This window comes from Branchiostoma floridae, chromosome 2, assembly GCF_000003815.2.
Source record: "Branchiostoma floridae strain S238N-H82 chromosome 2, Bfl_VNyyK, whole genome shotgun sequence".
Classification (NCBI taxonomy): domain Eukaryota; kingdom Metazoa; phylum Chordata; class Leptocardii; order Amphioxiformes; family Branchiostomatidae; genus Branchiostoma; species Branchiostoma floridae.
The window spans coordinates 1,218,749-1,232,236 of record NC_049980.1 but is presented as its reverse complement, the minus strand read 5'-3'; the positions used below and the strand labels follow the sequence as shown (position 1 = coordinate 1,232,236).

Below are 13,488 nucleotides of genomic sequence, written 5' to 3'. Positions count from 1 at the left end.
CGCTAAGCGTATGTGTATTGACTACAGGCAATTAAATTCCGTAACCAAGAAGTGTTCCTGGCCACTCCCTCGTATTGACGATACACTTGATTCTCTGTCCGGGTCCTGTCTTTTTTCAACATTGGACTTGAGGTCGGGTTACCATCAAATTAAACTTGCCCCCTCAGCCAGGGAAAAAACAGCTTTTTCAACCTTTGCTGGATTGTATGAGTACAACGTAATGGGGTTTGGATTGGTCAATGCGCCGTCAACATTTGCACGGCTAATGGAAACTGTTCTCCGGGGATTACAACCACATACCTGTTTAGCCTACCTTGATGATGTGATTGTCCACTCTAAACTGGGCCTCGAGGACCACTTGGCTGGTCTCAGGGCCGTGTTCCGGCGCTTCCGTGAAGCTAATCTAAGCCTCAATCCTTCGAAGTGTAAATTCCTACAATTACAAGTCGAGTTCCTTGGCCACATTATCTCTGCTCAAGGTGTCCAAACTGACCCGTCAAAGGTCCAAGCTGTATCTGCTTGGCCCACTCCTCAAAAGGTAAAACATGTTCAACAGTTTTTGGGACTTGCTAACTACTACAGAAAGTTCATTCGTAACTTCTCGCAAATAGCTAAACCCCTGACTAGCCTCACATGTAAGGGCACTAAGTTTGTTTGGTCGTCGGAGTGCGAGGTCGCTTTCCAGACTCTTAAATCTGCACTCACCACGACGCCGGTGTTAGGTTACCCAGACTTCGACAAACCTTTTATAGTTGATACTGATGCGTCAGACGTTGGCGTTGGGGGGGTCATTAGCCAGCTTCAGGACGGTTTGGAACGTGTAATCCTGTACTATAGTAGGTCCTTGTCAGCAGCTGAGCGTAAGTACTGTGTTCATCGCCGAGAAATGTTAGCGGCAGTAGAAGTGGTGACTAAACACGAGTGCTACCTGTTGGGCCCGCACCCTTTTTTGTTACGAACGGATAATACCGCCCTAAAGTATCTTGTAAATATGAGGGATCCACCGGGACAGTATGCCCGTTGGATATTGCGTCTTTCCCCCTATAATTACCATGTCGAGCACAGGCCTGGGTCCAAACATATCAATGCTGACGTTATGAGCCGTTGCCCTCAATGTGGCCTTGATACGAGTGAGTCAGAAGAGGCTCCCTCTATTGTAAATGTTGTACAGGCATGTAGACCCCCTGATCTTGATATGAGAGAGTCAGTAGAAGCTCCCTCTATTGTAAATGTTGTACAGGCGCGCAATCCCCCCCTGCCTTTAACCCTTTGTAGACCCGCTGATTTGGCAGCTAAGCAAAGAGCAGATCCTGTCTTAAAGCAACTTGTGTCCGACAAAGCCCTTGGGGTCCGCCCTGTCGGCGCTAATTACTTACGACTGACACGGGCACAGCGCTCCCTGTATGCCGATTGGGATAACCTTCTTTTTCGTGATAACGTCTTGTATCGTAAGTGGATACGTCCTAACAAATTACCACCTATCTATCAGCTGTTGGTCCCTCAACCCTTCAAGCAACATATTATGCGTATGTGCCATGATGACCCACTTGGTGGACATCTTGGCATAGAAAAGACCCTTGCTAAGATAAAAATCTCTTACTTCTGGCCAAAGGTATCGTCGGATGTCACTGCCTATGTTAAGGGTTGTCTGATTTGCCAGCAGACCAAAACAGGTAACCAGCGCCCGCGGGCTCCCCTGCATCCCTCGGTAGTGGGGTACCCAAATGAAAGGGTTGCAATGGACTTGTTGGGGCCGCTTCCCAAGTCCAGAAACGGTAACAAGCACATCTTGGTTGTCTCGGATTACTACACCAAATGGGTTGAAATTTTTCCACTGCCCGATGCCACGGCAATGGCGTCAGCTCACGTTTTTTTTAAGGGGTGGGTCTGTGTGCACGGTCCACCAGAGTCTCTGCATACTGACCGTGGACGCACTTTTGATGCCGTTTTGGTCCAACAACTGTGTGCACTGCTTAAAATCCATAAAACGTTCACCGCTCCTCATCATCCCCAGGGAGATGGGTTAGTGGAGCGTTTCAACAGGACCCTTGGGGCTATTTTGCGTGCTTATAGCAATTACAACCAAAATGATTGGGACGAACATTTGCCGTCCGTCAAGTTTGCGTATAACACTAGTGTACACGCCTCTACCGGCTTTACTCCATACTTCCTCATGCATGGTCGAGAAGCCCGTTTACCGCCTCAGTTGTTGACGGGCGAGCCCCTCCCATCTGTCACAATTCCTGAGTACGTGACAGATCTCAACAAAAGACTCCCTGAAATTTTTTCTTTAGTTCAGCAAAATACCAAAACCGCACAAGGACGTCAAAAGGAGCTCTATGATAAGAAAATTCACGGTAAACCTTATGAAATCGGAGATCAAGTGCTCCGCTTAAAACACTCTATTAAGAAGGGATTAGTTAGAAAGCTGGGAAAAAAGTATTCCGGGCCTTACACGGTAGTAGCCAGAATCGGTGATTCTGCCTATAGGCTCAGGAATAACAGAGGGCGTCGAGAAGAGGTGACGGCCCATTTCGAGGACTTAAAACTCCTTATCCCCCAGGTCGAAGATCCAGATTTTCTTCCCCCCAGACGCAGACGTCAACGTCGGACCCGACCCAGGGAACAGCCCGTCCCGACCGGGGACGCCCGTAACCCGGGACAAAGTCCCTCTGTTTCTCGTCCTCTTACTATACAGGCACAGAACCAGGCCACCACAACGGCATCAACTCCCGCCGACCCCGCCAGAGATGGACCGACACCCCAACCACCCGACGGGACGCCGATCACCACGTCTCCGCCGAGCCCCGGGGCAACATCATCATGCCCGGGGACGTCAGCGACGTCATCGTACCCTGACCAGTCGGCGGAGTCATCCCCTGTGGTTCCTGGCCCGTCAGCGACGTCATCGTATCCTGACCAGTCGCCATCCCCTGGGGCTCCTGTCCCGTCACCGACGTCATCGTATCCTGACTTACTAGCTGCCTCGGACCCAGCCATGACGACGGATCGCCGGACGCGTCCTTCGCGGTCCATCAACCTTCCAGCATATCTCTCTGACTTCGTGTTTCCCTCGGACGCGTTTGACAGCAGTGCTAGTGATGATTCTGACTCTGACTGAGCTGTCTGACTTGTGTAGGCTCAGTTCCAGTGACAGTAGGTGTGTAACTACGGACTTATGTATGTTGCATCTCCTTCATCTCCAAACTATGCTGTCGACATTGAGATAGACACACCGGACGTTTGTGAGTGTCTAACTCTTCGCGTTGATGGACCAGAGTGTTCCAGAGCTCCCCACGGTAATGGTACTGGCATCGGACTTACGCTATGCCTCTGTACCAGACCACCAACCCCGGAAGTGACCACGTCGGACTCTTGAACGTGTCACACTTTCGGCAACTTGTTACGCAATCGCGTCCGTGTCGACCTCAGCGTCTTGGCGGCGGTCCTGTTCCTTCCTGAGCCGGTCGACCGTGCATCCTGTTCATCCCTAAGTGGTTTCAACAACCTTCATTTGGACATTATGAACTCTTAAGACAGAGACACTGCTCTATTGTAGCGTTTGTGTTTTATTGTTGTATGCGTATTGGTTATGTTTATATGCATGTATTGTTGTTGTGACTGTGGCCGCTACCCCGTGCAATGCTTATTTCTCTTCAGGTGAACACCGGCTGGGCATCTCCTCTGTCGCCGTGTTGTGCTGGCCTCCGGTTCTGGGTTGGCTTGGTGGTCATCAATCGTGACTTACGGTGTAGTCCGTACCCTACCCCTCCCTTGCATCGTGCCATACTTGTGTAATTGATTTGATGTGTTGTTGTTTCTAGTTTAGATTTTGGATGTATGATGAAATGTTAGAGTAGAAGCCTTGGGCGTCACAAACCCACGCCCCTTTAAATATGGGTTCTTTGTCGAGGCTGGGCAAAGCAAATACATTGCAGGTCTGGGGGGCCTGTGGCGTCGCCGCTTCCACGCCGGGTTAAAATATGGAAGGAGGGTCTAATTCTGCTCACCTTGTGGTTTACTAGAGCCCCTCCGCCCCAAACGGGGGTCGCCGGGTTAGCACTGGGCCTACCCGATGCGTTACCAACGTCACTCACTTTCTAATGGCCGTCCTACTCCAGCACACGTTCGATTCGGACAGTACAGTCGGCGATTCTTGTCATCACGTCACGTCTTCCGGACACTCAGCTCCGAGTCTGCACCACGCCCACCAACAGGTGTGTCTTCCCGTCCGGCTACCCACACCGTCGCCAGTGTTACTACGCCAGTGTACCGCATCACATTGTCACCCTCCGTCAATCCAGACGTGAGGAAGCCACATGAACTGCGACTGCGACGCCGACCGCACCACGTCACTCCACCACGCCATACGTCACCAGGCTGTGTGAGCGACGACAGGTGCGTATACCAACCTCCGCTACGCCGTCATCACACCTGTACCGCCAACGGCCTCTCCAACGCCGTGTGCCGTCACTTTGTCATCACGTACATCATGCTGTCGCCACGTCTCGTCAATGCTGGGAGCGTCACCATCTTCGCTCCGCCACGCCGTCATCGGCTAGTGCCAGTCTTCAGTCTCCCGTCGATCCTGACGTTCCTACAGAGACTCTGTCATCTGAGTGTGTGAGACTGTGCTTTATCATCCGTACCTGACAGCGACAACGCCACGGCCCACCTGACGCCATCTACCTGCGTGTGCGCCACCGTGACATCTAACTCGCCGCTTCCAGTCAACATATCCAACGGACGTCCACCACCTGCCTGTTGTGTGTGTTTCCTGCCTATGGTGAACGCCAAACCCTCGTGGACTACAGGCACGTGTCAGGTCTTGACCCCCCGTGCGCACGGGTCCAGTCTTGACCTCCCTTGTGCTAACGAACGATCTGAGTAGACGGTTACGGTTTGTGAGTGACAGAGGTTTCTGCAGTTCGATGATTCTTGGCTCCTCCTTTCCCATAAAGGCCTTCCCCTGTTTCGAGTGCGCGAAGCCGGTTTACCTGGGCGGTCCCAGCAAGGTTATTAGGTTGTTAAACTAAGAGCATTTTTAGTTCCCGGGTGACAGGCAGAGGGGTGTTCCCCCCGCTCTGTATAAGTCACTTTTTAGGTGGTTAGTGGTTCAGCGGTTCCCTGTGAAGTCGCGCTTCAAGGGTCAAGTTGAACACTGCCTTGTTTAAGTTTTTATGGGTCTGAGTGGCTCGACCCCTTTCTTTTATTATTGTTCTTATTATCAAAGTGTTGTCAAAAGTGATACCTTTTCTATGTTGTAAATATGTATATACCTTTTCTGTTTGGTCAGTCCGGCCTCCTTTTCGCATCTTTATGGCGTTCAAAGAAGAGGTAGGATGTAAGGTCAGAGTTCTCACGCAGAGTCAGTGATAGATTGCTGAGTTCGCCCTCCTCCGTGCTCGCTCTTCCCTGGTGACTTCCTGGTGTCCCTGTCCCGTGTGCCTGAGTCTCAGGTCGGTTTAAACCATCGCCGACTTCCCATTGCACAACCTGTGGTCCTGGTCACAACACTCAATGCATTTTTGTATGTTTTATGTACCATGTATTCATGTTCTATGTCTCTTTTTATGTTCTGATGTGCCATTGGTCTCTATTTTCCTTTTTGGCTATGAAGAAAAGTGGTTAACGACACTCCAAATTCTTTCTTGATCTCTCCAAACCGTTATATTCCGAACAACTATTCAAATCGTTTTCGATCACCTTTTGGACACCCTGAAATGCGTTGAAAAAGCCAAACAAATTTCCTTTTCTCCTAACGACCGACCCTATGGTTTCGGTAACGTTTTTCTTTCAAAATGTTTGTGGTTTCCAACATCTGCCACCCACATTGTAAATATGTAGGTCAAGGTCATTTGCCTCCTGGCTTTAACCTTGGTCTCCGCTAGGGAGGCGTTTCTGTAGTCTGTTCCAACGTAGGTAACTAGTTACCTGTGGACTTTTTGTTCACTGTTTAGATAATAAGCTCCTATTTTTTGTTCCAACGTAGTAAACTAGGCACCTGTGGACTTTCTGTTCCCTGTTTAGTTAATAAGCTTCTATTTGTTCTAGTTAAGTTGTTTTTTTTTCTTAACCTCATTAACTCGACAGTTGTACAACCAGTGGGGACCGCTCACTGCGTTTATCTTTCAACTATCCGACAATGTTCTGTATTCTACTGAGGTTCGCAGATTATGTACTTGTGTTGCTACCTGTATTGATTTCTGTACTTAGCTACTGGTCACATGACATACAGTGGGGGCCGCCCACTTTACGTACTGTTCACTCTGTTTGACTACCCCGTTGCTTTGTACAACATATACTTATATTTTTATACTAATTGTACTTATTGTTATATTATCTACTGCATTCCTTCTATTGCTGGTGTTACCTTTTATGATGCAGGGACGCATCATCGCCGTAGGGGGGGATGGTGTAGTGAGGATAACTAGAGCCCTATACTCTTAATGCTGAATCACCCCTTATTAGAGCCCTTCCCCGTCATTGACTATTGTATCTTCCCTGTGACTGCCGCACACTGTTAGGGTGGTAGCGCGTCTCTGTGACGTCAAGTTGTCAACAAGCCACGTGGGCGCCGCTCTTCTAACCAATCGCTGTTTCCGTTTGGCATTATGTAAAATCTCTCTCTGATGGAAAGTTTCTCTTTATATACCCAAGAAACCCGGGTATCTTTGGCTTTTGGTATTCGGACTTCGACTGTGAACAACCGATCTCGACCTCCTTGAGGGGCGGCCGGTCGGCGGTCGGGTTTCCCGGGCTTCCGATGGGTCTTTGAGCGGCGCGACGACATGACTTGTACCTCGGGCGACAAATTGTGGTGAGCACTTAGTGTTTTGCTGTGAGCCCTTGGCGGTTCTTAATGATGTGCGGTTAGACAGTCCAAATTCATGTTTTGGGGGGTCCCTGGGATACTTAGAAACTATTTACTATTGAGGTGCTTTGCATTGTATTGTGATGTGATTCTTGCATTGATGTGTACTGTGCATTCTCTTATGTGAGACTATTTGTAACCACCGTACAAGCGTCAGAATAAAAGGAATGTAAACGTGAACCCTCATGTTTTGGCCTTGGTTTATGGTGTGTGTGAGAGAAATATACAAGCCTGAATCCTACCACTAGATAGATTCGGTCCTTGATCTGAGTGTAGTAGAGTACTTCCCCAGTACAGGGGTTGGTTCTTAGAGTAGTGGTTCCCAGTAGCTAGGTCAAGACCAATCTATATGCCACACAGGTAGAGATTTATCGTTACTAAACTATACAGATCAGAAAGAGGACTACATACTGTATAACGATCTGATACATTGCATCGAAAATTGATAACACCTCAAGGTTGAAAATGACGCGACCGTTATGGGCAGGTATTTGGTCCTGTGCGGTCCCAATTTTTGGCGGTCGCGTTGGCCAGGTGGTTTCGGGACCGAAAAAAAGCGGTCGTAATGGCAAGGTGGTCGCTAAGAAGAGGTGGTCACTTGGGCAGGTTTGACTGTATCATGAAATTCCATCCACAGCTACTCGAGTTATATGCGATTGACCAAACGTTAACGTTACATATTGGGACACAACACAAATTTTCTACCCAAAATATAACCTTCTATGCGAAGGTAATAATTCCATTCCGAAAGTTCTGGACAAAGTGTTGACTTTTCAGGTTTCTGTCTGATTTTTCTGTCCACCCCTCCGAACCGATATGGTATAGTCCAAAATAGACCCTCCTTCTTACGCATGCGCACTAGACCAAGTAGGCCGTGCATAGTGCATCCTGGGATACCAACATGGTGGGTAGCATGAATTTTCACTTTCTTGAAACTTCATATTTCGGTCATTTACCATAATGTTGGCACATTTTGAAATATTAGCACGCAACGAAGTATTAGATTATAAATTTCTTAAAGTATCCAGCTAAAATTTGTGCGTTGAGATCATAAGTAGATGTGAGAAAAGCTGCGGAAAATCTTGCATGTCATGTGTTGCCCCCCTCCCAACATACACATGATACAAGGCTCGATCAGTCGAATATTATTTGATATTAGCCAAGATTTTAACGTCCCAATGCTGGATAATAACGAAAGCTTAAGAACTGAATGTGAAGTTTTAAACTGCATAATGGATTTTCTCATTGTTAAGTCTCAAACGTCAAAACTGTTAACAAAGGAACCAAAAAAAAATTATTTGTGCCAGGCGAATTGTCATCCTCAGCATGAAGTTTAGATGATCATAAGAAAGAGAAGAAAAGAAAAGAAAATAATTCTTGAAATGAGTTGAATACAGGGCTCGAAATACTGGGTGTTTGTGCACCCAGGTGCACCCAAAATTGGAACTGTGCACCCAGTTTTTTTTTTCAGTGGGTGCACAGGGTTCACCCAAATATTATCTTTGGTTTGTGTATGGAAAGATATCAAGTATACTAGTATACATGATGTTCTTGACATCTAAGTGTTAGAAAGATAATAAAAATGTCTGTCATGTTTGTTTAAGAATTTGATAGTTTGTAACTAAGTTTTGCTATTAGGTTTTTTTGATATTCTACTTAAATTTAAGTGGTGCACCCAAAAAAATTTTGGTGCACCCAATTTTTTTAGCTGGGTGCACCAGTGCACCTAATCCCAAAAATGAATTTCGAACCCTGTGAATACGATACGAGTCTAAGAACAACCCCCAACCCAAGTGTCACAGGGTACATAGTTTGTAATCAACAGCACAGGCACATCTGAATTCCTAACTCATATGAGAAACCTATGTTTTGTTTAGAAGTCAACCAGAATATGTACAATGTGCCGCTGAAATCTGACACATTCCCATTTTCTTCAGCAATGTGACAACAATGGTGAAGATCTGGTTTAGGGTTCCTGCTTTTTATGTGTCCCACTTAATTAGTAGAAATCATAAAATTTGCATTGATCAGCAAACAGTATGAGCAGTGGAACATTTCCTAGCTAATTATGTTTCCTTATCTATTTTCCTCAGTCGCGACGTTACGATACAAGAACGACCATCTTCTCTCCAGAAGGTATGTATCATGGGTCAATGAAAACGTTATTGTAAAAGATACTTTAATGACATCCAGTTGTTCAGTCACTAAGATTATTAGTAAAAAAAGGGTAGCTAACAATTTCCAAAATCTTGAGCAACTGTTTCATTGTGTAACTGTGAAAGACTTTTTTTTAACTGTTGTATGTTACACAGGCCTCCTATACTTGATAATTGCTCTATTGCTACTCGATAAGGTCTCCTTATTTATTTTTTGTTATTCAAACTTCACCATACACAGAAATAAAAATGGTGGGGAGTCGAAAAACACTTCTTATCGTATAAACCAGGTGGAATATGACAAGGAGGCCCCCTACCAGCCTTATTTATAACTACAACACTGTATGAAATCCAGGCTGCCTGTACTAGGTGGAATATGCCATGGAGGCCCCCTTCCAGCCTTATTTATAACTGCATCACTTTGTACGTTATCCAGGCCGCCTGTACCAGGTGGAATATGCCATGGAGGCCATAGGTCACGCTGGCACTTGTCTGGGAATCCTGGCGAATGACGGCATCGTGCTGGCTGCCGAGCGAAGGAACACGCACAAGCTGTTGGACGAGGTCTTCTTCTCCGAGAAGATCTACAAACTCCATGAGTGAGTACACTTAAAGTTAAAGATGATGTAATAGTCATGCTTGTAGCAGAGGCAACTGCCAAGTTGTTGCACATGTAGGGGTATGAAAATTCAGGTACAGGTATGGTTCAAGTCCAGAGAATTGGGCCTAGGTCCACACCTGAACCTGGACCTGATTATCTGTGAAACTGAAACCTTGTGTATGGCAAATTCTTAAGAATAGTCCATTTTGGTACAGAGGAATCTGTTTGGTTGGGGCTTGTTTAACAAATCAAAAGTAGTTATCACATGATGATTAAACTTGTGATAACTTCTGGTTATAGTGACATGGCGTGCAGTGTTGCGGGAATCACATCTGATGCCAACGTCCTCACAAACGAACTCCGTCTCATAGCACAGAGGTAAGGATGTTCCTTGATGTATATGTACAGTTGTGTTTTGTCTTTGGTGCTACTAATTTATAAAGATTGCTGTAGTTGGTCATGAATCTTCAGTGTCCTAAAGAAGCTGTTGGATACATAGCTAGCTATTTTACCCTAAAGGAGTTAAGTATTGTTTCTGACTTGTGTATATGGGTGCGGGTGTGAATGTGTGTGTGTGATTTCCTATCTTAAAAAAATGCAATGCTCCCAAACATCCTTATTGACGCTTTACCCGGCATGAAAAATAGAGGTATAGTTTTTTTGTCCTTTTGTTTTTGTCTGTGTGTTTTACATCTCATAAATTCTTTGTTTCCAGGTAAGCATGACTATGTATATGTTCTGTAAAAGGCGGCGGTCATTTGTATAATTTCACAACATATTTTATGGGTGAGGTCTTTAAACTCTGTTTTAGTCGGATAGAAAGAAATATGGGTAGGGAGATGAAGCCTGCCATCTGATTGCCACGCTCTCCAAGTCTCTTGGTGAGTAGAGAAATTTATGTCATTGTTTTTCTATTGTTGAGGAAATATTTCCCTTTGTGTGTTGCAGGTACATTCTACAATACCAGGAACCCATTCCCTGTGAACAACTGGTCAGCAGTCTGTGTGACATCAAACAGGCTTACACACAGTGGGGAGGTACGGGTCCATCAATCAATCAATCAATCAATCAATCAATCAGTTCAGAAATTTATTCATTTTTAATCACTTATACAGTGAGGAGGTAAGGATCAACTGGGCTTGAAATAGTTTTTTTCTGCATACCTACACTGGTGCACGAATCATTGGAAATTACTTGCACCAGACAAATTTTACCTGCACCTCTCTGAATTTAGAAAGTATGGATGATACTGAAATTGTTGAGGAACCATTGCTGTTTTCTTTTCTCTTACACTTTATAGGTGGTAACATTCATTGCAGCTAATAACAATCCACATACACCTGTTTAAAAGTTAAAACCCAGTACATGGACCAGCTCAGGTTAGGTGCAGGTAGACATCAGAAATAGCTGCACAGCTCTAATTCTACCTACACTAACCTGCATATACATGTATATGTATACAGGTGGTATTTTGAGCCCAGATCAGACAGTGAACACTTTAAGTACACACAGTAACAGAGGTCAACTGTTGAGTTTGAGTTGAGTTTGTTTAGATCAGCAATTAGCCTCATAAGAGGGTATGCTTCCTGTGGTCTACAAATTCATATTTACACTTTACAGTTGTTACCAGGGTTGTAGCCAGCACCCGTCCTTTGACAGAATTTGCAGCTGGGGACGGAAAAAAAAGTTTACCCATTCCTTCCTCTGTGAGGAAACCTTACCCTCAGAATGCAGAAAATATCGTTTCAGAGGGTCTAGATTTCAAAATTTTCCTTGGTAGCATGCCACTGCACTCCTTAGGAACGCTGCACCAAAGCCATTCAAAATTGAGGGGACGGAAAATGATTTCTGGCTGGCTACAACCCTGGTGAGTTGTATCAACATGGGCTTACATACCTTTTAACCCGTATCCTGCCGTTACAGGCAAGCGTCCGTTTGGTGTGTCCATCCTGTACATCGGCTGGGACAAGCACTACGGCTTCCAGCTGTACCAGTCGGACCCCAGCGGCAACTACGGAGGCTGGAAGGCCACGTGTATAGGCAACAACAGCGCTGTACGTTCTCAGGGGATTTCTTCATAATTATGCATATTTAGTTTAAAACTTTAAGAAACCCATTGTGACCATGTGATGTTACGATTTGCAAGTGCACAAATCAGGTTTGAACTTGACAAAGCTTGTCGAAAGGAAGAAGTTACTGTAGGATCCAGGGCTGATATACTGGTGGCACCATTAACTAATGGACTTGTGTTGTGGCATGTTTCTACCCAGTTTTTGAATGCCCCAAATGAAATAATGATACAAATGTGGGTATTATGGGGATGTAAATGTCAATATTGACTTCTTCAAAAAATTTTTTAGTCTAAGGCCCTGATATTGCTTTGAGATCCCTGAAAAAGATATCCACAAAAGGAAGGTGTTCTGTATCTTGTAGTCTTGTTCTGGCTTTAGTTGCTTTACACGTTTTTGTTGAGCCTCATTGTAGAGCTTTGATGCTGACTATAACCTTTACCCTTCAGGTTGCCCTATGACATGTCATGACATAACCTCTGCCCTTTACCCCCAGGCTGCTGTGTCCATGCTGAAGCAGGAGTACAAGATAGACGAGATGACCATGCAGGACGCCCTTCAGCTGGCCATCAAGGTCGTCAGCAAGACGCTAGACGTCTCCAAACTCACACCTGAGAAAGGTGAGGCGTCTTGGTAGAATGATGCACCTTGAATGATTCTGGGTTCACTTGTGATGGTCCCAATGACTTTAAAAGTACTGTAAATGCAGAAACTTTTGCGGTGGTTTAATGTTAGCGGTTTTCCCGGTGACCGCTTCACCGCGAACTTAAAACCACTGTGAAAAGTCCTCTTTCCCGCAAAATTAAATCCCCGTGAACTTAAATGCATTTACAGTACTTGTCTTTTAGTTTCAAGACTCCAAACCAGTTGGGCTGGCTAAAAGATAATTTCTCATCGCTAAAAAACATGCAACCATGCATCCATTTACTTTTTTTGGACAGAACTCTCTAAGGATACCAACTCAGTAATATATAAATGAGACCTTATGAGAGCCAGTGGAGAAAATGTATTAGACAGAATCAGTTAGGAATTCACAATAAAACAAGAAATTCACCCAAACTGAAAATATTTTATTGAGGTGTTAGATCTTTGATTCCCTGCTAACACTTTTGATTTTTTCAGTGGAGCTAGCGACGTTGACCCGAGAGAACAACAAGACCAAAGTGCAGGTTTTGCCGAGCAAACAGGTGGAGGAACTCATCAAGAAGCACGAGGCAGAGGTGGCAGCAGCCGAGCAGGAGAAAAAGGAGAAGGAGAAACAAGAGAAGGGGTCGTCATAGTTACCTGTTGTCATAGTAACGTCCTTGTCACAAGGAGTAGTCAAGTGTTTTCTATATGTAAGTAGAGTATCTTGAGAGCATACTTCTGAAGTTTACGTCATTCTTAAGGCCAGGCTCATATTTGTAAAGACATGAACTAGAGAATTGTCCAGGAAAACACCTATGTATCTTTAAGTGGATTCAAACTAAATCTTCTTCCAATATGGAAAGTCTCTGTAAGACGAACTTGTTGGTCACCTTGTAGTTCTTGTCTGGTGAAAAAATAATGTTATGTTCAAAGGCATGTAGTAAGAAATGAGAGCACAACAAAGAAATTGGATAATTTCATTAAAATATTTCAAACACTCGCACATTATGCTCCATTTATTTGGTTTGTCACTACTGTAGTTCTAGGGCAACCAGCAAGGAAGCGTGAAAGGGAAAGGCCATTTCGATTGGTAGGAATTGCAAGATCAATAGTTTCTCAAGCGACAGGATAAATTTGGGAAATGGTCAGATGTTGGTAAGA

At 45.1% G+C, this 13,488-nt stretch overlaps 1 protein-coding gene across 1 annotated transcript; it reads left to right on the top strand.

Annotated features, from left to right (window-relative positions):
- Positions 1–7,653: 7,653 nt before the first annotated feature.
- On the top strand, positions 7,654–13,330 carry LOC118403192 (proteasome subunit alpha type-4). The gene is made up of 8 exons (XM_035801765.1): positions 7,654–7,778; positions 8,968–9,010; positions 9,467–9,629; positions 9,932–10,009; positions 10,580–10,668; positions 11,555–11,685; positions 12,197–12,320; positions 12,823–13,330. The coding sequence occupies exons 1-8, from the start codon at positions 7,776–7,778 to the stop codon at positions 12,978–12,980; spliced, it is 789 nt and encodes a 262-aa protein (XP_035657658.1). The 5' UTR covers positions 7,654–7,775; the 3' UTR covers positions 12,981–13,330.
- The last annotated feature ends 158 nt before the right edge of the window (positions 13,331–13,488 follow it).

Coding starts and splice junctions, on each gene's coding strand:
- LOC118403192 (XM_035801765.1), top strand. Junction 9,011..9,466: donor GACCATCTTCTCTCCAGAAG/GTATGTATCATG, acceptor TACGTTATCCAG/GCCGCCTGTACCAGGTGGAA. Junction 10,669..11,554: donor GGCTTACACACAGTGGGGAG/GTACGGGTCCAT, acceptor CTGCCGTTACAG/GCAAGCGTCCGTTTGGTGTG.